Source organism: Balaenoptera musculus, chromosome 9, assembly GCF_009873245.2.
Source record: "Balaenoptera musculus isolate JJ_BM4_2016_0621 chromosome 9, mBalMus1.pri.v3, whole genome shotgun sequence".
NCBI classification, from domain to species: domain Eukaryota; kingdom Metazoa; phylum Chordata; class Mammalia; order Artiodactyla; family Balaenopteridae; genus Balaenoptera; species Balaenoptera musculus.
The window spans coordinates 7,635,236-7,657,904 of NC_045793.1; the positions used below are offsets into that span (position 1 = coordinate 7,635,236).

At 42.4% G+C, this 22,669-nt stretch overlaps 1 protein-coding gene across 3 annotated transcripts in view; it reads right to left on the bottom strand.

The window, feature by feature from the left end:
• Window positions 1–22,669, bottom strand: part of CUL1 (cullin 1) — a 110,861-nt gene that overhangs the window by 16,118 nt on the left and 72,074 nt on the right. For all 3 annotated transcript variants that reach the window (XM_036863426.1, XM_036863423.1, XM_036863425.1), the window contains 6 exons: window positions 22,331–22,421; window positions 21,475–21,638; window positions 14,937–15,099; window positions 13,899–14,029; window positions 962–1,069; window positions 776–882 (listed from right to left, as the gene is read on the bottom strand). In XM_036863426.1, the coding sequence (XP_036719321.1) occupies window positions 776–882; window positions 962–1,069; window positions 13,899–14,029; window positions 14,937–15,099; window positions 21,475–21,638; window positions 22,331–22,421 (764 nt within the window). The remainder of the gene's footprint in view (window positions 1–775; window positions 883–961; window positions 1,070–13,898; window positions 14,030–14,936; window positions 15,100–21,474; window positions 21,639–22,330; window positions 22,422–22,669) is intronic.

Below are 22,669 nucleotides of genomic sequence, written 5' to 3' on the forward strand. Positions count from 1 at the left end.
AACTACTGCAAAATCTGTTGGTGTGATATTTGGAATAGGAAAATAAGCCTTGAGCATTTCTAAACTGAAAAAAGCTACTCCTCAGTGAAAGAGATGCTGATGAAAACCAAAACAAACACACAAAAAATTAAGTGAGAACTTCAAAAAACACAACACAGAGAAGAAAACCGTATTAGGTTATGTTGCCTCTAGTGCTTAATACACATACATTGATTAGGAAAAATACCAGTTGAGAAATAAGATGGTTAAAATATAAAGACTATGAAACAGCAATAAAACAAACTCATTAAATGAAGATAAATGTTAAAAGTACGCAGACTGATGAAAGCACTATAGTATGTGGAGAGTCTTCTGTTTTAAAAAGCAGCCAGTGGGAGCTACTGCAGATTTTCAACTGGAAAAAAATTAATCAAGGCCAGCAAAAAAGAGCAAGTAGGGAGTGAAGAGAAATGGTGACTTTCTGCTGTAACCTCCACCCTCGTCACCACCAGCTGGACCTGCCCAGTGGAGTCCATTTAGCTAAAGGGTCACGCGCACACCGCCTGCCATTATAGACATGAGTGATGTAAGAAAAACATGAACTGGGCACAGCACACACAACATGAAGTGCCTTTTAGGAAGACAAAGAAGGTGTGTATTAGGTTTACAGTATTTTCTCAAAAGGTACAAAAATTACAATTTAACATACATAAAATGTAATATAAATTTTAACTCCTCATCTAGAGGCTGAGATTTTAAACAGGCTTACTAAGAAAAAACACAAAGTCACTAGTACCTCTTCTTCAACAAGGAGTCACAGTATCGAGCCAGCAGCTCGGGGGATTTACTGGATGACTGAGCCATTTTGGTGACCGCGTTGTTGTTTATGAAGCGACCGCAAGCCTGCAGATGACAGGAGACACAGTCAGAGGCCAGTGCGCCAGCCACTGTCCCCAGGAGAGCCGCGGGCCAGCGCACCCACCTTGTCCAGCGCTGCCACGAACCCAGCATCGTTGTTGAACGCTGACATCACCAGGGCGTTGTATTTTTTGTGAACGTCCAGCACTGTCTGCACGTACATTTTGGGGTCCTTGGGCAGAGGGAAAAACAGACACACAAGTTGGTTTCCGGGGACTAAATTGCACACTAACATGCTACTAGAAAACATTCCAAAAGGTTTGGATACTTCTTCAAAGATGTTAACAAGTAAGGATCAAGAAACAGTTTTCATTCCATCATCAAAACACATAGGACATGATGTTTATAGATATAATAAAAGAAAATATACTCTCTGCACTCGAAATTAAATACTGACTTCAAGCTATATGAAAAACAGTGATTGTTCAAATTATTTGAAAACTCAAAGGGATCACAGAAAATAAACTTTCAAAGTGATAGCTTTACTTTGCCAATTTTTGTTGTTAACAATTCAACTTCTAGACTTTGTTTTGGCTGGGGAAACCAGTTTATCAGTTATTTAGAACTTAGCTGGGCAGGCAATGCAAGGATAACATAGCTTTTAGGTCCTAGGAAGTGTGGATGAGGGGCCGGGGTGGGTCAGACGTGGCAGCAAGGGTGAGACTAGTACATCCGGGAAAATCAGAAGACCCACGTGGACAAACAGAGAGAACTGAGACGGGAAAGGCCAGGGCCTGGGAGACAGGCAGAGCACTGTGGGATCGGCCGGGTAGCCCAGCGGGAGTCTCTGGACAAAGGAACAACGGGATGGAAATGAAATGTGAAAGTCAGCCACAGGAGCGGCTTCCGGAGCGATACAGAAGGAACACAGGAAGGGGGGCGCCAAAGGAGACAGTCCTGGGTAATCAGAAAGCAGAGGCTGATGCTGAGCCCGCAGAGGGCTGTCACTGCCCTGCCGCGAGGCCAGTGCTGTTCGCATCCCCTTCTCACAGACGGAGAAACAAAGTCACAGGCAACGACCCGGCCAAGGGCCTAAGCGGCGGCAGTCAGGCCTGGACACGGGCAGCCTGACTCCTGAGAGCCTTTGAGAAGGAAAGGGCCCGGGTGAGAGATCGGGAAGGCAGGCTGAGCCCGCGCGGTGCGGGCACGGCGGCCAGCACGTCACAAATGCAAGGCCTGGTGCGGGGGCCTTAAATGGTTTGCCAGCGTCTCCAAATTCCTGACAGGTGTTTCTCCTCGGGACTCAGGAACGAGAAAACGGAACTCCCCCAATTCTAGTTATTCTGCATTTTTGTGACACTTGACTTGTTTTAAAATAATAATGAGTAACCACTAAGAGTAAATCATTTTTCTGTGATAGGGTTATACTAAGAGTTTCAGACGTTTTCTGTTAAAGATGTAATAAACATGCCAGGATTATTATTATTACGAACAAATGATAACAAGATTATCATTTCAATGACATGTAAAGTGGCCTCTACCTGATAGACATTCGATAAAACATTAAAAGGGAATTTAACACAAAATAATTGCCAAATAAAACTCACTTAAAATATTGAAAGCCAATGCCGCGTACATTTAATGTTTAAAAATTATCTATCTTAAAACTTAGAACACACACAGCATTAACTGCTCCATCAGAGAATCCGGCTCTTAGTTTCATGACAACTATTCCGGGTGTAGAAGAATTTCTTGCATTCTGTATTAATGGTCTTACTCACAAGACTGCACCCAAAAGCATCTCTCAGTTGGCACACAGCATACTTCATATAAGCTCATTTCTTTTTTCTAACAATGAAAATACTGTCCGCTTGACTTAATTTTGGTTTTGCCATTGAAATTGATATTGCTTTTGCCAATTCAGATTGCTTTCTGATTTCATGTCAAATTATTTCACATCATGCAAATTATTTTTCTCTCTGCATTTGTTCTTTTAAAGTATTTACAAAGAACTTTAATCTCTAGCAAGTATCTACACACCGGAAAACGCCAGCAAACATTACTGTGTAGTATTTAAATAAAGTAACATTAAAGGTTAACAGCATTACAAAGAATCGCATATCAAAACTGCCAAGTTAAGGACTTTATTTGCTTCCAAAACTTGCTATTTCTTGGAACACCACTCACAGGATTGATATAAAGTATATTATGTATGTAAACAGGTTAGTTTTCATTTTATTTGCAAGAATGACTCACCCTTAGCAGCAGAGAGGGACACATACACATTTATAACGGGGCATCACCTACAAGGAAGACGGACCCCCTGGACGGCACTGCTCCTCTGCCTCATCCTGGCGCCCAGAGACGACCTGAAACTTGGACTCCCCACGTCAGCACCCCTCCCCTTGCCCTGGACCATCATCAGTGGAGTCCTCTGAATCAGGAAAGTCTCCACGGTGACCATTATGTTTGCAGGAGAACTACCAATGCTTTTCCCTGTTTTCTTGATTTCTTGACCAATTTTTCTCAGACTTAGGATTTGGAAAAACATAAATGTCCCCAAAAACGCCCAGCAGAATTCCCCATGGAAAGACAGCTCTTCCCTAAGGGAACAGAAGTCTTCAGACTCCAATTCCAGATTCTTTCTGCTATACGAGAAGACCCAGCCAGGAGCCTGGCTGGTGAGAAGTGAGGGTGTGAACGGAACCCACTGAGGGAAGAGTGCGCTAAGGTACTGAGCCCTGGAGACTTGAATTTAGCATCTGAGATCCCGAGAGAAGCCACCTTGGAACCTGGCAAGGGCAGATGGAGACGGGAACACACAGGAATAACACAGAGGAGAGAACTTAAGGAAGGAGCAGTCAGCAGTGCCAAACAGAGAGAAGAGGTTCAAAAGGTGAGTGATTTAGCAACCAGGAGGTAAATGATGGTCTCTTCAGAGGGCACCAGATCGCAGGGTTAGACAAGCAACAGAGGTAAGGAGAGAGAAAAGATCAGCTGGATGAAATGCATGTTTTTTCAAGAACTTGAAGACGTGAATTTCTGACGTTAAAAAAAAAGGAAAGCTCAGCTCGGTGCTCTGTGACGACCTAGATGGGTGGGATGGCGGGGGGAGTGGGATGAGGGAGGTCCAAGTGGGAGGGGATATAGGTATACATAGAGCTGATTCACTTCATTGTACAGCAGAAACTAACACAACATTGTAAAGCAATTATACGCCAATAAAAAAAAAAATGTAGTCAGTAATTGGCGTGATCACTCAATAGTACATGAGAGCTCTCTGCATATAAGAAACAGGACACCTCTCAGGCTGGTCCCGGAGGGAGCTCATCCAACTCCTACGTGATTGGTGTCTTTATTGCCAATGGCTGTCACATTCCTCTCCAGACCAGACCAGATGTCCCCACTTGGTTCACACAACCTGCCGCGGACGCCTGGAGGGATCCCCAAACTCTGTGTGTCAGAACCGGCCCGATCTCCTCCTTGGCCCTGCTGCTCTCTGGACCTCTCTTTCCCTTTCTTTTGTTTCAATATGTTATTGTAGAAAAGAGTCAAACATATTCAAAATTACAAAGAACAGGAAAACCCACCCCACGTATTCATCGTCCAGCTTCAACAATTATCCAACACAAATCCTGTCCATTACAGAGTCTAATTACTTAATTCCTTCTGTGTCCCCCCATCACCAGCCCGTGCCATTTCCATCTGAACCACTCTAACAAACCTAACTGATATACTAGCAACTCTTCTTACTTTTAATCCACTTTCTACATGGTAGCGATTTTGTAAACAAAACTCTGATCTTGTCAGTGTCCGGTTTTATGATAACCCTTCTCCTGGTTTCGTCTTGCTCTGAGGATTAAGGTGTATCATCAGCCTGGCCTTCGAGGTCTCCCGTGGTCTGGCCAGCCCGGGCCCACCCTCGCAGGTTTACCTCGTGCCCTGTCCCCTCTTCCTGTCGTAGCAGACTTCTCGGCGGCCAGGACAGGACTCTGCTCTGTCTAGGACCCCTACCTGCCCAGGCAGCTCCAACTCTTCTACTGGTCTCCACTACTTCCAGGGAACCTCCCTGAGCTTCCAGGACAGGCCAGGCTTTCCTCTTAACGCGAGCTCACCATCCCCGTGAGCTGTGGCCAAGGGCGGCCTCCCTCGCCGGGCATGAGCTCAAGGGGCTCACCAGACTGCGCCTGCCTTGCCTCCTGTACTTCGCCAACTCATTCTGAAATGGCCAAATCAGGAACAACCATAATCATAACTGAATTACTACCTTTTTTCCCACGTTTCCACTAACAAGATAATTCTAAAAGCCCGTCTCACAGAGAGAAAACACACTTTAGGCGCCTGACATAACTTCCACCTTACCCTTAGTTAAAGCAGGGAGGCGCGTGAGGCACGCCCAGAGGAGTGAGGCCAGTACCTCACAGGGAGCTGCTGCACATCACACAGGATTTCTCGGGGTCACCTGCGATCCTAAGGAATACTGTAATTCTGCCTCAAGAGGATACGGGGGCCACAGGCCTGGGGCCCCCACCTCACGCACGTGTATCACGCTCTCAGCCTGTGTGGCCTCCAGGGCCCCGGGCGGCACCCGGCCTCCTGTCCTTGCGGGGGGCAGGCGGAGGCAGCACGGGCCACCCGGGGCCTTGTTCCATGAGGCCGACGTCCCCACCTTGGGGCTGTGTCTCTTCAAGAAGGAAAGGGAAAGAAATGTGTCTCCACTGACGAGGACACACCACGCCATCATTCGGGGTCAGTGGAACTCTTCTTCCCCATAAGCATTAGCACGTCCCCTTTGGAGTCGCATCATCTCCCAGCAAAAGAGAGAAGCAAGAGGTCCAGAAAAAGAACAATCCCACACCACCAACTACACTCTGCCGATTACGCGTGGGAGTTTTAACCCCAGCCCGGCTCCCCATCACTCAGCACTTTCTGAGGTGCCCGCCCCACTGCCAGCCTATGTGCACTCAGGTTTTAAAAGTAATTTTGATATTAACTAATGAGCAAAAACCCCAAAACCCAAACCAAAAAAACCTAAACAGCCCCCTCCCCAAAGTGGGAGAGAAATGGGAGACCTCAAATACCATTTAGTATTCTAAGTCTCACATTTTCTTAACGGGCTTTTAAAAAATTAATTAATTAATTAATTTTTGGCTGTGTTGGGTCTTCGTTGCGGCATGTGGGCTTTCTCTAGTTGCGGTGAGCGGGGGCTACTCTTCATTGCGGTGCGCGGGCTTCTCACCACGGTGCCTTCTCTTGCTGTGGAGCACGGGCTCTAGGCACGCAGGCTTCAGTAGTTGTGGCACGCGGGCTCAGTAGTTGTGGCTCGCGGGCTCTACAGCGCAGGCTCAGTAGCTGTGGCGCACGGGCTTAGTTGCTCTGCAGCATGTGGGATCCTCCTGGACCAGGGCTTGAACCTGTGTCCCTTGCATTGCCAGGTGGATTCCTGTGCCACCAGGGAAGCCCTTTAACGGGCTTTTCTTACCCCATCACCTCAACTCTTTTGTTTAGATAAGCAGAAATCACTAGTTTTCTGAGAATGGTTTAAAGTTTAAAATATCAAGACAAACTTAGCAATTGAACCAGCGCTCTCCATTCCCACCATTTCAACCTCTGTCCACCTGCTACTTTCTGCTTCAGTCATTTCTACTCATCTTATGAGCCTCAGAGCGTAATGAACACATCTTTAATCTGCTCACGACCTTCGGACTCTGATAAACTTTTACAGATCCCTGCCCTGACTTACGTGACTGCGTGGCCTCCCATTTTTGACCCTGGCCCTCGTGCCCGCTCACCCCCACCTCGCCCTGAGTCCCAGGTGCGCCTGCAGTCAGCCCTTTGGTGTTGGTTACCCTGTAAATGCTGAGGCTCTGACTGACTAGATGTAGGTGCTGGGTGATCAAAGGCGAAAATATGAAATCTTGAAAGTGGAACTAAGTTAGACTTGCCAAGAAAAACCGTGTCTTCTCTAAGTGAAAGAATGATGTTTCAGAAAGTAATAAATGCGTTAGTTCAGAAATAGGAGCAGCGTATACGGGAGGGAGGCGGGTGGGTGGGTGGCCAGAGAAGTTCACGGGTCGCATCGGATTGGCCTTGAACTGGGCAGGGGCCACTTCAGGACGTGCAGATACGCAGCAAAGACGAAGCCAAAATTCAGTTTCATGTGGGGTATAAAGTCAGATTTGGGCAGGAAGAGGCTTCCATGATGGGTCTGCTTGTGAAAGGACTGGAGTTCTCCCTACAGCTGAAGGAGAGAAGGGTGTTTCCTGGATACACAAAGGATACAGTGAGTCTTCTCAGAGCCTGGTTATCACAGACTAAAAATGGACATTTGTGTATTTTTTCCTTCAGAGAAAATGGCATCCTCTTCATCTCATGGCAAGACAGAAGACGAATTCACAAATTTAGCTGCGTGCTTTCTGAACCAATCTGCACTGTCACCAAGTATCAGTTCTTTATGTAATTAAAATTGTAACCTGCTCCCTCCTCCTTCTCCTTTCCCACATCGACTGCACCAAAACTAGTACATTTCTTTCGTTTTGCTTTTTCTTTTTTAAGTTTTATTATGGAAAAATTTCAACATATTCAAAATAAGAAACAGTAAAATCAGCTGCCATAATCCACATCACCCAGCTTTAAGGGATAGCCTGTAGCTGTGATAGTCTAGGATTTTCTTATCCTACCCTCTCCACACTCTTTAAAGATACGATGGATATGTTTTCCACCTCCCTTGACCACACAAAGCCTGGTCACACTCCAAATGTAAGGTTCCCGAGCTAAAGTTTAGCTCTGCGTGGATAATTTTCTTCTATTACCACCCACAGAAAGGTTGAGTCAGGACTAAGTTATTTAAACATTTTACTCCAGAAGAGAAAGGGAATCTTGGTTGCATAAATGAAACCCAAATCTGCCAGAAGCACCCAGCACTGTGTTACTCTGTTCGTTCTGGTGTACATTCACACACAAGTGAGTCCTCAATCCCAACTATGGAATTTTTTCGTAATTCTTTTTTGTAAGGGGTCCCAGACTCACCCCTTCGTCTTATACTGAAAAATATACTCATCGGAGCTCCCCGATTTTACTGCTGCTTTTAAAACTCTCCGCTTTAACTGCTCGCTCTTACAAGCACTATCGCCCTGGCAGCCCTGGGCCGCTCCTGAAACGCCTCTCCGTCTCAGTACACCATTGCTTCCAAAGCTGCAAGTAAACATTCACAACTTTGTGCCCCAGTCTGGCTCTGCAGCCCAACCTCCCACTGTCAGACCAACAGCCCTGCTGGACATCGAAGCATCTACAAGCCCATTCTTGTTGGATTATATTTCAGTTCCAGTTAGACTGAGGTCACTAAATCAAGATACGGTTTCAAAGAGGACTTTGTGCTTATCTGCTGCCACTTCTGCCCTGAAGACAGAGTAATGAAACATTCTCTATACCTGATTTATGAAGCTTTCTTTGTAGGGAAGAACAATAGCACCCAGACTGCTGCAGAATCGTGTGTTAATTAAAAATTCAACATGGAACCAACTGCATCGTCAAGCATTCACTAGCAAGTACTTACAAGTCTGTATTGACTCTTTTCCTGAACTTTATTTTGCTATAAAATTGTGGCGTTAGGGGAACTTATAAAGCCATCCAATGACTTGATATAGTATTTACTTTGTATTTACATGGATGATTTTCCACATGGCTGGTGTTCTCTTTAGGATGGGCCACAAGGAAAGGTACTGTCAGTTCTGAATGCCGATAAAGTCATTCCTCTGAGCTACGGGCTCGTTCCCTAAGATCACTATGAATCAAGGAGTTGACTGTACTTCACAGTACTACCAACTGTCCTTTCCAGCAAGCTCTCTGTACTGATGGAAAACATCAGAGGCAAATTTGTAACCCACCTCTAATGAGAGACCAGACTTCAGAGCATGCACTCTGAGTGCTATCCTACACTTGGCTTCCTTTGTGTTTCCAGCCCTTATTTTGCTACTCTCTGTTTCATTTATCCTATTGTCTTTTATGTATTGTGTAAGCCGCCCTGAATCCTGCTGGCGACGGTGGAGTATAATTAAGACATAAGCAGACCGAGACCCTATTCTGTATGAGGCACAGTGCTGAGCTGAGGCCATGAAGATGGATAAAGCCATCCCTGTAGAAGACATTTACACAGACATCTAAGATATACGGAGTGTGAATGTCATGTAAATAGTCCAACATGCTGTTATTTCAAAGGGGTGATCGAGAAAGCCTTCATGGAAGAAATGGCATTTGAGGGTACTGAAAGATAAAGGTGTTTAACACATAGGAAAAAAAGAAGGAATATGTCTAAGCAGAGAGAAGAACCAGGAGGGTACAGCACGGCACACGTATGGAACTGGGAGTGTCTAAAAACGTTTCGATGACGGACATAATGAGGATGAAGAGTAAGGAGGATGGAACTGGAAAGGAGCCGGGGGCGGCAGCAGGTGGCCCTTCCTCTTTGCCACCATGGTCATCGTCATTATCAACAATAACTACTTGCTCTATCAGACGCTACTTCTAAAATTATAAAGAGCATCAAACCATAGTAAGGTGTCAGCTTTACTCTCAAGGGATTTATAATAGATGGAGTGACAAGAAACACAGAAGTTATACACAAATATAAAGTGGCATTTGGGAGATTTTTCTAAATGCCCTAATGGTTTAGGATGAGAATACAACCACTTGGGTGGGAATAGTTAGTGGAGAGCATTTTTTTTAGAAAGTGGGATTTGAGCTGGCCTTCAAAAGCGGGATAAAACGAGAAGGAAGGAAGGACCGCGTTACAGGCAGAGACGGTAGCATGAGTATAAACAAGGACATGTTCTGGGGGGAATGAGGACAGAACAGTTTCACTGGAAGATGAGGTCCATGAAAATGGGAGCATATTAGAAGAGGATTTTGATTTAATATAATATGGAAGATTTAATATATTATTTTAGGGAAGAGGGGTTTTTTGTGCTTTATTTAAAGCAACGGATGAAGAACATGGAGTGAAACTGTCCATGCATCAAGGAGTGTTTTTGGAAGACGGAACTGTTAAGCAGGATGAGGGATGAACAGGAATGGGAGAGATGTAAGACCATCCAGAAACGAAGGGACGGGGCCCAGATTATAAGGGTCGCTTTGGGACTAGACAGGAAAAGCCTGGAGAGCCAAGGAAGGCCGCACGTCCCCACTCCGCTGACTCAGCAGAGAGGACCGGGCGGTGGCAACGCACTGCTGGGGGCTGACGGGCTGGGAGGACCCCGCGGCCACGCCCACATTCAGGAGGCAAGGACTCCACCTTAGAAGACTCAAGTTGCCAGGGGCAGAGGGTGAGGCCGCGTGGCACATACTCCACAGCTGCCGCCGCCGTGCTAAGGAACCAAGGAAGGAAGATGTGAGTTTTAAAACGGACCCCCAGTACAGTCACTAAAGCAGGCAGATGAGGTCACGGAGATCTGAGAAGATAAAGTGAGATCTGATGAGAAGACAAAGGTGAGGAGGCACCTCACACTGGAATTCTCGACAGCAGAGCCAGCGCAGGAAGGCCGTAAATGCTTGCTGGATGAACGAAGATGACTTCCATGTTCTCTGCGGCATCTGTTGGTCCTCTGAGCTTTAACCCCAGCCGGCACCAGCAGCTGGTTGCTTTGGCAGACGAAACAGCTGAGAACCCAGCACGGGGCCGCCCCTCCGCGGGCTTCAATCTTTTTAAATGAACACCTGAAGGTGTGGGCTCTGCTTTCAAGATGCACCCCCTCAAGACCTAAGTGGACCGGCCAACCTCCTCCTATATTTTAAAACGGATTATTTTTCTTCTGTTACTACATTGCCAACAACTGAGCACACTGGTAGTGCTTTGGCCCGTCTACATAAGCACACGAGGTCTCTCAGTGTTCGACTCCTGACAGTCTGAAGGCAACGTGAAATGTGCTGATTTACCCTGCTGCTGCCCCACTGTCTCCTTTCAGTCCAGAGGCCACGCACGGGGGAACTTGCCTATGAAATAAACTTGCCTATTAAAAAAATTATCTGATCCTTTGTTCAGCTCTAAACCTGTTTAAAACCCATTCTTGAAGATTTCTTTGTGTTTCCAAAGTTCTACTGCTGCCCCGATGCAATATGCTAACGGTGCCTGCAGTGTGGCTAGGCGTGAGCGTCCTCAGTCGCGAGCATCTCTGGAAGGCTGGAGAGGACTCCTCCTCAAGCTGGACTCTCACGTCCTGGTGGGTGGGATGGACCCACACTGATCTGCTTCAGCCTGAAGCCCCTGTACCCTGAGAGGAGCCCTGATCCCGAGCTGCGTTCCCCGGCGTTCCCCCGCCTGGGTGCGGGGCAGGTACAAGAAGCAGCGTGTCTAAAAACAGCACATGCGTTCAGGGTTTCAGCCACACTTCACGGGGGAAGACTGCCAGTTCCTCTTTGGGTAAAGAGAGGGGGACACCATGAGCGGGATTTCCCGGACCCTGGTTACCCAGGAACAGCCATTATTCTCAAATCTGTTTTAACTATGAAAAAAAAATGCCCTCAGAAAATTCTTAAGTAGATTTTGAAGTTTCTAACACAAAAATATTATTTGAATCACATTACAAATGTGAAACCTGTAATAATTTCAGCCTAGGCCACACTGATTAGCAGTACAACTTGCTTTCTAGCCAAACTGATGGGATAAATGGAATCATAGGACTAGATAACTTTCCAGCCCTTAAAAAAAAATCATTTAAGCAGTGCCTTCTATGGCATTTAACAGATGAATTTAAATGATTCTCATATACTACGATTCAACTCAGTTAGGTGAAAAACTTTAAAAACTGTTTTGAAAGTAATTAAACCCCATTTAAAATTAGGTACGATAATTGTAATTTTTTACTGATTCAATCAATCTCCTTTTTCTGCCGCTTTTTTTTTTTTCAGCATTAATGGGTTTTGGAAAACCATCGTGGTTTGGGTTACAATACATCTTTTACGTTTACTACACATGTGATAAAAATGAATACCTACTTAAAATTATTTATGTTTTAGCAGCTGTATTTATTCTGTCTTACAATAAGCAGCTGCTGTGAGTCAGGCTAAGACCGGCTACATGTGCTCTCTCTGGAGCTTCTTCAAGTTTCCTGGCCTTTCACAACATTGGTGAGTAAAGGTAGCAGGTCCGACCCAGCCTGGGGAAGGTCGTAAAGAAATCCACGCGCCAGTCAGACTGCACCACGAACTTACGAGTCAACCGAAACTCCAGAGATGAGCCAATAAAATGGAAATCCAGGGAAAACTCCTTTTGCAGAAAATAGGAAAAGTATTTGTTTTCTTAAAGAAACTTTTCCTCACAAGAAAAATAATTTAAAAACCCAGTTTCATGAGTTCAATATAAAAACAGTTCCTATGGAAATAATAATTATAATGAATAACGTATTTTTAAAATGTTTGACTTTTGAAAGTTAAGGCAGATGCAATATAAATTTACCAAGTTATATATAATTATTCTTCATGGGGGAAAATCTTATTTTGGTGTTTAAATACATGTATATCAGTGGCTTACATCTAGGTAATAAAAATATTGTTTAAAAGCCTAATTTCCAATAAAATATAACTGCTGGTAAATACAGTTTATTTTTGCTGTCTACTGCTGACAGATGAAGTCTCTACTAATAGAGAAATAATTTTACTTAGAAGCTGAACTTGTGCTTTAACTGCCATGAAAAGGTCAACTTCAGATTCAAGACTCACTGACCAAGTCAATCAGGCAGCTGACTGTATCCAAAAGAAAGAGAAAATGGTACTTGAGAATTACAACGTGATTATTTCCCCATCTAGAACCTTACTTGGTTTGGAAAAGATTGACTTTAGAAGGAATATCCCATCATTCCTATGAAAACAAAAAAGCAAGTTATCCTACTGATTTTTAATCTAACTATATTCACCTAGAACATGAGTCCCTAAGGCCAATCTCATATCTAACATTTAACAGTTTACATGAAAAAGCGAAACCTGCTTCATTTATCTGCTACTCTAATCCATATCTGATGAAATAAGACTCGCCGCTTAACTCATTTGAAGGAAAGTCATTTAACTTGGCTCTGCTGCCACACAGCCAAACCGGGTTCTGAATTAACATCTGTGAAAACACCTTACGTTATTGAAAAGACATCTTCATCAGGTCACCCCTTTTGAATCTCAGGTACCTGCCTGTGTGTGTCAGGCCCTTTAAAGGTTGTTTACATTCTTCCCTCTAATACTTCATAGATGTCATAACAAGTGAGGCAGCAACCCCCATAATTAAAAGTGGAAAAGGGATCCCCCAAAGATAGCAGGAAAATAAAGACTTAAAAAAACACATTAAAGATAGTATTGTTGAAATAATTAACACCAAACACAATAAAATCAGAGATAAAAAGTTTTCTGATTCAGACCTAAGAACCAGCTGTGTGTTCTAGAAGCTTTTCTTCTCCAATAGTTGTCCCAAACACTATCAAAACTAAAGTTCACAATAGGGACAAAACTGAAGACAACTTACCTCTTAGAAACACATGATACTTCCTATGTAAAATTATCAAGTGAATTATAGATAACCCAGCAGAATATTCTTGTGCCTCCTGCAGTGGGGATGGGGGTGTGTATGAGAAATGCCATACATTTCAGGGCCTTTCCAGGGCAAACCGCCCTGTGAGCTTCAAGGGGAGGGCAGTACACAGACCGAATGAAGTTCCTGCAAGGGGCAGCCCGTGGCCCGTGGGTGCCAGAGCCAAGTCTCTAGGAGGCTTTAGCCTATTCTTGCTATGGAATCATCTTCTCTCTTCTAGTGCAAGGAATGTAATTTTGAGAAGACATAAAGGAAAAAAGAATATCAAGAAATTAAATCCTTAATGCCTAAAAAGTGCCAGAGAAGAGTTTGTGAAGATGTTTACTAAATAAAGATGCTTGTGAACCTTCTATTTTAGAAAGCCAAAACAAGGTTCTCTACGAGACTCTAGTGAAAATCTTACCCCTTGGATTTGTAAGTGGAGACACGAGACACACCTGCAGTCCGTCCATGGGAATGGTTAGGCCCGACTGGCTTTCAGTTAAACAGTACTTACATTTAAAGCAGCTTCTCCACACTTTTCAATCGCTGCAAGACCCTGATTATGAATGTGTGTCTCCAGGAGTTTTTTCAATTCTCCCAGGCCGTCCTGGATTCTAGATACAAGATTATACATGCGACCCAAATCTGAAAGAAGAAGGCACCACACCTTTATGCACAGAAACAAACTCTGCATATCCATTCCACTAAGTAAGTGCTTACAGAGGTGAAAGGTACACTGAAATAAAACCACCGTGTTTTGACACCTTAATAATCAAATGCACTTAACTGTAACCAAATACTTTATATTTAGCATATGCATATTTAGCTGAAAGTAACAATGAAGTCATGCTGTTATAAAAGCATATTCTCCCCCTTGCTAGGAGAAACTACTAATAGAGAAAGAAGATGATCAGGAACTACATCTGATGCTTCCTAAAATTTGAGATTGAGATATGATTTACGCCTGACAAATAGGCACTCAAATATTATTTAAAAGAATGCATAAATTTAAGGAGTATTTATGAGTATCCATCTCAACTATACAAACAAATAAGTCACAAAAGGGTCCCCATATTCTTCACTTAATATATGTATGGCACATGGTTGATATATGAACACCAAAGAAAAATCCTGAATCCAAACACCATTCTTTTACTGAGCTCCTAAAATGTTCCAGTAAAACAAGGGAGGGGTAAAGGAAATACTTCTGCAAAATTATAGCCTTCTCATCTTAAAGAATTTTCAGAAGAAACATACGTGAGAAAAAAAAAACAAACCAGTGGTAGCATCATTTAATGCTAAGGTGTATGGAACAAGTTAGACTCCAAACCAAACTGAAAAGATGCTCTTCCCCCAAAGTCACACCCGAAACACACTGCAGAGGCCTGAAATCAACACACAAGGTACACACACGCGCACACACAATCTCACACGTGAATCTCTTAAAGAATGACCGGTGTTGGAAATGCTAACTCTGAGTCTAGAACTTCTCGCAATTTCAAAATCTCAGATCAAAATACATACTCTTGTGTTTTGAATCTCAGTGGCTCACCTTCATTTTTGTCGGCATCCAATAAATTCTGAAACTCCGTGTGGAAGATCTCCAAGTGCTTCTCGATGAGCACCTGCTCGCACTTCCTGGCTAGCTCGTCCTGGGTGCTCTCGTGAAGGTAGACCTGGACTCTCCGCTGCTCCTCCAGCAAGCGAGCCTCCGCCTGTGGGAATGAACTCAAGTCAGAGGTTTGGGTTTGCTTTTGAAAAACTGCTAACAGAAATAACAGCAAATGAAACTCACAAACCTGCCCGAAGAAAAAAAGGGAGGGGAGGGCTTCTCTGATTTTAGGATGAATGCCAACTATAACTAACCAGTCACTGATGTGTCCCACGTCCTCTGTAACCTATGTTTTTGCTTCCAAGTCCTCTTTAAATGGCTTTAATGAGGTTATCATGATTAACAGTCCAAATGTATTTACATCAATTTTCTTCCCACAGATACGTGGCGTTTCACACCTTTTGGGGGTAATACCCCTGGTGACACTCTGAGAAACCTGTGGATTCTCCACTGCACACAGACACGGAGGGAAGAACCACGCCCTCTGACTGAGAGCTACTTGAGGTCAAGGGTCACATAAATACATTCCTTGAAACGACCACATGGAAAGAATCAGCAGTAATGAGACTTTAAAAAAATTTAAATATTATGGCCTTCTCTTGCCAATCATCTGAATATGCATCTCTGAAATCTACTGGATTATTTACTCAATTTCTTCCATCTCCCTTCAAGGAAGAGAGGAAAACAGGGATGCAATTTAAAAGCGTAGCAAAATTAATAAAAGTCGGTATGTTTTACAACATATTACCAGAAATGTGTGGTGTAAAGTATCACCTAGGAACCACTAAATTATCAAAGCAAGAAAGAAATTTCAATGATCTCGCATTATGCAGGTAATCTGAATAAAGAGTGAAAAACTATATTTTGTATTGTAAAAATGCCAATACTTCCCAGAATGATTTTTAAATTTGGCATAACTTTGGAGAAATCTAGAAAAATTCAAGTGGAAGAATAAACATCCAAGAGCCAAAAAAACATAAAATGAAAAAATGACTGGGCAGGCCTTGCACTGTCAAGAATTACTAATAGGACAATAGTTTCAACTGCAGAAATTTAAACCTTACTGCACATTCTAAATAGAGTTAAATGTGAAAAACAAAATAAACTTGGAAAATATCTGTAGTATATATCAAAAGGTCAATATCCTTAATATATAATAATATCTGAAAAATCAATAAGTATGTGCAAATAAAAACATTGGAAAGGAAAAGGAACAATTTGCAAATTAAGAAATACTTGAAGATTCTGATAAGATATAATTTGTTATATTATTTGGTTAATGGAATACTGCTATCCAGTAAATATAAAATACGTTAATGTAATAAATTAGTGGGGAAAAAATGTTATTTAAAAACCCTATAGGGCTTCCCTGGTGGCGCAGTGGTTAAGAATCCACCGGCCAATGCAGGAGACACGGGTTCGAGCCCTGGTCCAGGAAGATCCCACATGCCGCGGAGCAACTAAGCCTGTGTGCCACAACTACTGAGCCTGCGATCTAGAGCCCGCGAGCCACAACTACTGAGCCCATGAGCCAGGAGCCCGTGCTCTGCAACAAGAGAAGCCACCACAATGAGAAGCCTGCGTACCGCAACGAAGAGTAGCCCCGGCTCTCTGCAACTAGAGAAAGCCCGCACACAGCAACAAAGACCCAGCGCAGCCAAAAATAAATAAATAAAAACAAAACAAAACCCTATAGCGTTACTCCAATTTGGTGTTTATGTGCATACTTAAATAACAGTGTCCCAAGTTTGTGCAGGTTTATGTTATTTGTATTTCCCCGCAAGTCTACAGTTGTGTTTTTTTTCCTGATTACAAAGCTATTTTAAAAAACAGTAAAAGATCTTTCTGTGCTTTAACTCTGAAGTTCCAAGCCTCTGTTGCTTCATATCTAGTATTTCATTAAGCCTGATACCTCAAGAACTAAAGCTGGTGAAATACAGGACATGCAAACCAAAAAGCACCACTTTTTCTCGAGGTTATACCTGTTTCCTGGAAGAACATAATACCCTGGCAGCAAAAAGTCATCTCTTAAAAACTTTTCTCTCCCCCAAAATGAAAGGTAAAGCTTTGGTATCACTGCTGATTCACTCTCCGGGGGACACTGGCTTTCCATCCCCTGTACTACAAAAAACCAGTAGCACTCTAGAGGCTCTTCCTGCAGGGGCTGAGAGGGAAGAGCAAACTGGTCCCTAAGTGATCACAAAAGCATTAAAAGCCAGAGGGGCTCAGTAGTTGTTTACACAGCAGTCCCCCCTTATCTACGGGGGAGACGTTCCAAGACCCCCAGTGGATGCCTGAAACTGTGAACCCTATAGGTACTATGTTTTTTCCTATACATACATACGTATGAGAAAGTTTAATTTACAAATTAGGTACAGTTAAGAGATTAGCAACAACAACAATAAAGTAGAACAATTATAACAATATAATGTAATAAAAGTTATGTTTAATGCCTTTGCCATCTTAACTGGGCACGTGTCATGCACTGTGGCCATAACGTCAACTTGAGGTGCGACAGCAAAACTAGCACAAATTTTCCTTCTTTACAACTTCATGGAGAGACAATTTATTCTCACCACAGATCTTAGCAACCTTTTCCTTATTAAGTTGAGAACTTTCTCCTTTTTACTTAAGGGAAGTACTTTATGGCTTCTCTTTGGCGTATCTGAATTGCTACTCTTGTGCTTTGGGGCCACTGTTAAGTAAAATAAGGGCTACGTGATCTCAAGCACTGCAGACGACGGTCGATCTGATCACCTGGTTGGTGAAGAGACTAACAAGGGAGGTGCTCTGGACAAAGGTATGATTCAAGGGCAAGATTCCATCATGCTACTCAGAACGACATATTCCAATACATACAATTTAAAGCTTATGGACTGTTTATTTCTGGAACTTTCCATTTAATATTTTTCGGACTGAGGTTGACTGTGGGTAACTGAAACTGTGAATACGGTGGGACTACTGCCCACAGGCCTACTTCCTTTTATTGGAATTCACAGATACTGCTTTTTTAAAAACAAAACAGAAACTGAAGGACTGTGGGTTGAGCAAGTCTATCAGCACCGTTTTTTCAATAGCGTTTGCTCACTTTGGGTCTCTGTGCCACATTTTGGTAATTCTCAAAATATTTAAACTTTTTCATTATTATTATTTGTTATGCTGATCTGTGATCAGTGATCTTTGATGTTGCTATTATAATTGTTTTGGCATCATTTAGCAATAAAGTTTTTTTAAATTAAGGTATGTAAATTGGTGTTTTTGACATAACGCTATCCTCCACATTTCATAGACTACAGTATGGCGTTATGCCCTGGGAAACCAAAACATCCGAGTGACTTGCTTTCTCGCAGTGGTCTGAACCTGAGCCTGCAGTGTCTCTGAGGCTGGTGAAAAACCCAAGGTCCTGGGTGTTATGTCATTAGGTTTTAGGAAGGACAGTCATTTACACTCTTTGTTGATTTGAAGGCAAATAAGCTCTTGATCAGCACTGTACTTGGCAGATAATTATACCAGAACACCCAGATCAAATTCAGAATGACTAAATAAAGTTAAGCAATTAAAGACTGTTCCTATTAATTCTATTCGGATCAGTATGCAGGAAAAAAAAAATGAAAAAAAAAGAAAGCAAATTAATGAAATAAGGTATACTTTATTGTTAAAGTTTTAAAAAATGACATTAGAAACCTAGAATAGTCGCACTTTTTTCCGTAGCTCAGAGGAGACAGTAAGATACGCTAAAGCACTAATACGGCTCGGGGTGTCCACTCATCGAAGTCATCAGCAGAAGGAAAGCCAAAGATTCTCAACTCTTTCCACTAAAAGATTCCTAACAACACAGAAATGGGAACATAGACCCCCCCCCCCAGGGAATTTGCACATCTAGCCCAAACTGGCTGCTAAAAGCAGAGTATTTCTTGAAAGTTCATGCTTTATCTCAATATTGTTCATGAGTTTTGTATTCTACTTCCTGATAGAATGTTTTAATATAAACGTAATTTCTTCTTAAGTTATTGAATAAAATGTGCCACAATTGGGCTTCCCTGGTGGCACAGTGGTTGAGAATCTGCCTGCCAATGCAGGGGACACGGGTTCGAGCCCTGGTCTGGGAAGATCCCACATGCCGCGGAGCAACTAGGCCCGTGAGCCACAATTACTGAGCCTGCGCGTCTGGAGCCTGTGCTCCGCAACAAGAGAGGCCGCAATAAGGAGAGGCCCGCGCACCACGATGAAGAGTGGCCCCCACTTGCCACAACTAGAGAAAGCCCTCGCACAGAAATGAAGACCCAACACAGCCATAAATAAATAAATTAAAAAAAAAAAAGAAATACAACCAAATTAAAAAAAAAAAAAAAAGTGCCACAATTTATCTCATGGTTTTGCACGTTCTCAGGCATATACTGAAGGTTCTAAACAATGTATGCATGTAATACCAAACACTTATATCATGCTTGCTCTTTGCCAAGCATCAAATAATATATAATAATAATAATAATAATAGTAAATTATCCCCATTTTATAGATGAGGAAACAAGGAACAGAAAGGTTAAGGTCAACCCCCTAGTAAATGGTGGAGTAGGGATTTTAAATTAGACCCATAGCTCAGTTTGAGATGCAAGGCTACAGCTATAGGTAAGGGTAGAATTGTTCACATGGTTAAACTCCAATTTTATGCTCACAGAGTCTCTGCACTATGGACTTTCAGAATGGATGGATGTCATGTTTGGTAAGATCCAACCAGATTTGGGCCAAACCTTTAACGCCTCTAGGAAGAAATCCCCTCTAAGAGAGCAAGGATGCTGGAAGCATGCTCTCCGTCGAAGGCAGAGCTCACACTGGGTTGAAAACATCCAGGCCACTGGAAATCTCTGCTCCTCAAGTTGCCTTTGGTCCCAGGTCCAATTTTAAAAGCAGATTTCCCTGTGTTGGGAGTGCTGACGTAGCTCTGGCCTACAAAGCGGATTTCCTTGTACCAAAGCACTACTACCTTCCTTGTTGTGGATAGCAGGTAACTGTAATTCACTAAGCAGTCTGTAAAATGAAAAGGCCTGAATCACGCTTGTGGATGTGTACCCCGATAAAAGGCCCCACTTTTAAAAACATACACAGTTTTAAAAGGATCACCATATATAGTAGAGTTCAATAAAATATGTCTTTATGAAAACTACACTGCCAAAATAAAAAAATGAAGTAACAGGCAATGCTTAGATTTAAAACAGATTTGTCAGGCAGCTGTTAGAAACTCTCTATAAGCTGGTTAGGTTCCAGACTGGCACACGAAAGCTAATTTAATCCATAAATATACACAAGGAACTATCGCTACTCCAAGTATAATACTTCTGAAGAGTTCCACTTTTGTTAGGTTTTGAGGTATCAGAAATTTGTTTGTCAAGGACTTTCAGCTTCAAACTTGTAAGGGCCACTTACAATCACCATCTCTTATGGGAAAATGCACTCAGAATGTCACAAACAAATTGGGGAGGACTTTCTCTACATGGTTAGAAGGGGGAGCTGTTTGTTGCTCTTTATGACTTACTAACTTTCGACCTCAGCACATGGAGAAAGTGATTCTGCAGTGCATTTGCTCTCCAAGCGAACAGAGAATAAAGGGAAAAAAGCAGGTGTCAGACACAGTCAGCCCCAGACTCCCTGGAAGTCTCCTTGCCCGTCTCAGTCAGCAGCCATGGCCTGTGGGCAATATCCTGCCTGTAAGTAAACTTTTATTGGAACACCGCTGCACTCACTGTTTAGATGTTGCCATGGCTGCTTCTGTGCTACAATGGCAGAGCTGAACAGTTCCAAGAGAGACCACATGTGCACAAGGTCTAAAATATTTACCATCTGGCCCTTCATAGCAAGTTTGCTACCTCCTGACTTAGATCACTCCTCAGAGCATAAGTCTGGGATACCTGTATTCCCGAGAAGGAGAACGAAGAATAATTCCACTAGAACTTCACTGTAACATGACTTAATGTGGAAAAAGATTTATGATACAGACACCGATCTTGGATCTTTTCTTATCTAAGACTTCGATCCTGTTCTCTCGGAAGGACTTCTCCTCTAACGCAAACCTGAAGACTGTGTTATATAGGTTTTTAGGGGGTATTTCAGAAGCAAAAAAGCAAAAGCTTAAAGTTTTCAAATATTTGTTTCTTAAAAACTAGTTTCTCATTGACGTAAGACCGCGGCTCCCGTTAGACACACATATACATTCTACTGTAGTAGAGACAGTTCAAAACACGAAAGTCATAACAGCTATTACGGTTATATCCTCCGATCAGTAAGGAGAACATTGAGCCATGATTATCAAATTAATTTATAAAAGCTCCTTGGTGAACTGGGAGAAACCATTTGCATACTACAGGATAACAGTGCCTAAGAAATGACTTTGAAGAAAGTTGCATATATTAAAAAGAATAATTCATTTGAGCAGCAATAACTTTTAACTTAAGCCTACTTTAAGTACTATGTTTAAGCTTACCTTTTTCATGTATTCAGTAACCGGGTTCTGCTGCAAGAATTCGGTACTCTCTCTGGTATAAAATCTCTCTGTGTCAGCCAAAAACTGAGATTCAAAGGATTCTTTGTACACTGTTAGCGTTGGGCCCTTCGCAAAGGCATCATCTTCATTCAGCCCCAGTTCCACTGGAAGTAAATAAGAACTACATTTCAACTGCCCTATTTTTGGTTATATTTTAAGGACTACACTTAGGTGTAGCATTCAGTTTAAGTTATGCTTAAAAGGTAAGAATAAAACAACAGGGCATAAGGCAAATCTGTTATTCATTGGTAGTAAAGTATACTTTCAATAAAAGAAAAAAGAAAAAAATCCAAGACACACAAAAGCAAGTAATTCTGATGGATGGCCAGGCATGTTTCAAGTTATCATGAAGTTCATTCAGAGAACGTTTATATTTCTAAAAGCTTACAAGAAGTACGAATGCCTAATTCTAAACTTTCAAAGAAATACAATGCTACCCAAGCTTTTAAAATACTGTATTACTTTTTAGATTTCTCAATCTGTTATCATTCGGCTCCATTAATGACACTCTAGCATATATATCCAGTAATTCAGTATGAGACCAGAAAAGGAAATAATTCAAATGTCAAATGTCTAGTCCATCAAAATTTCCTTAGGGCACAAAGATCAAACAATTTTTATAATGGGTAAAAATCAAACCGAATCACACTGACATAAAGAGAATTATGAGTATCTTTGTAAATGCTAACAATATTCTTGATAATACTAAACTATCTGAAAACAAATCTATTGGAGCATTGTTATGTAACTGTCACTTGAGATACAACTTTGAATAAATTAAAGGGAAATTGTTTACCGTAAGACTGTACAACTCCGCTTATCAGTCTTGTATTGATGGTTTCACCATTTCTTTCCTTTTCAATCAGCTTTAAAACAGCATTTGTTACCTTTAGAAAGGATACAGGAAGAAAACATGTAGATTACAGACTACAGTATGTACTGGGCTGGCCAAAAAGTTCGTTCGGGTTTTAAGCCAACCCACCATTATGTTACTACATAGCTCTTAAACATCAGAATCCATTAAATGCAAGATGAGAGGCACTCTTAGGACATTCCAAAGGAGTAAGGAAGACAGTGGTTAAGAAATGAAATCTGGAAGGGGTTTTAAAAGGAAAACATGCACACACTCACACAA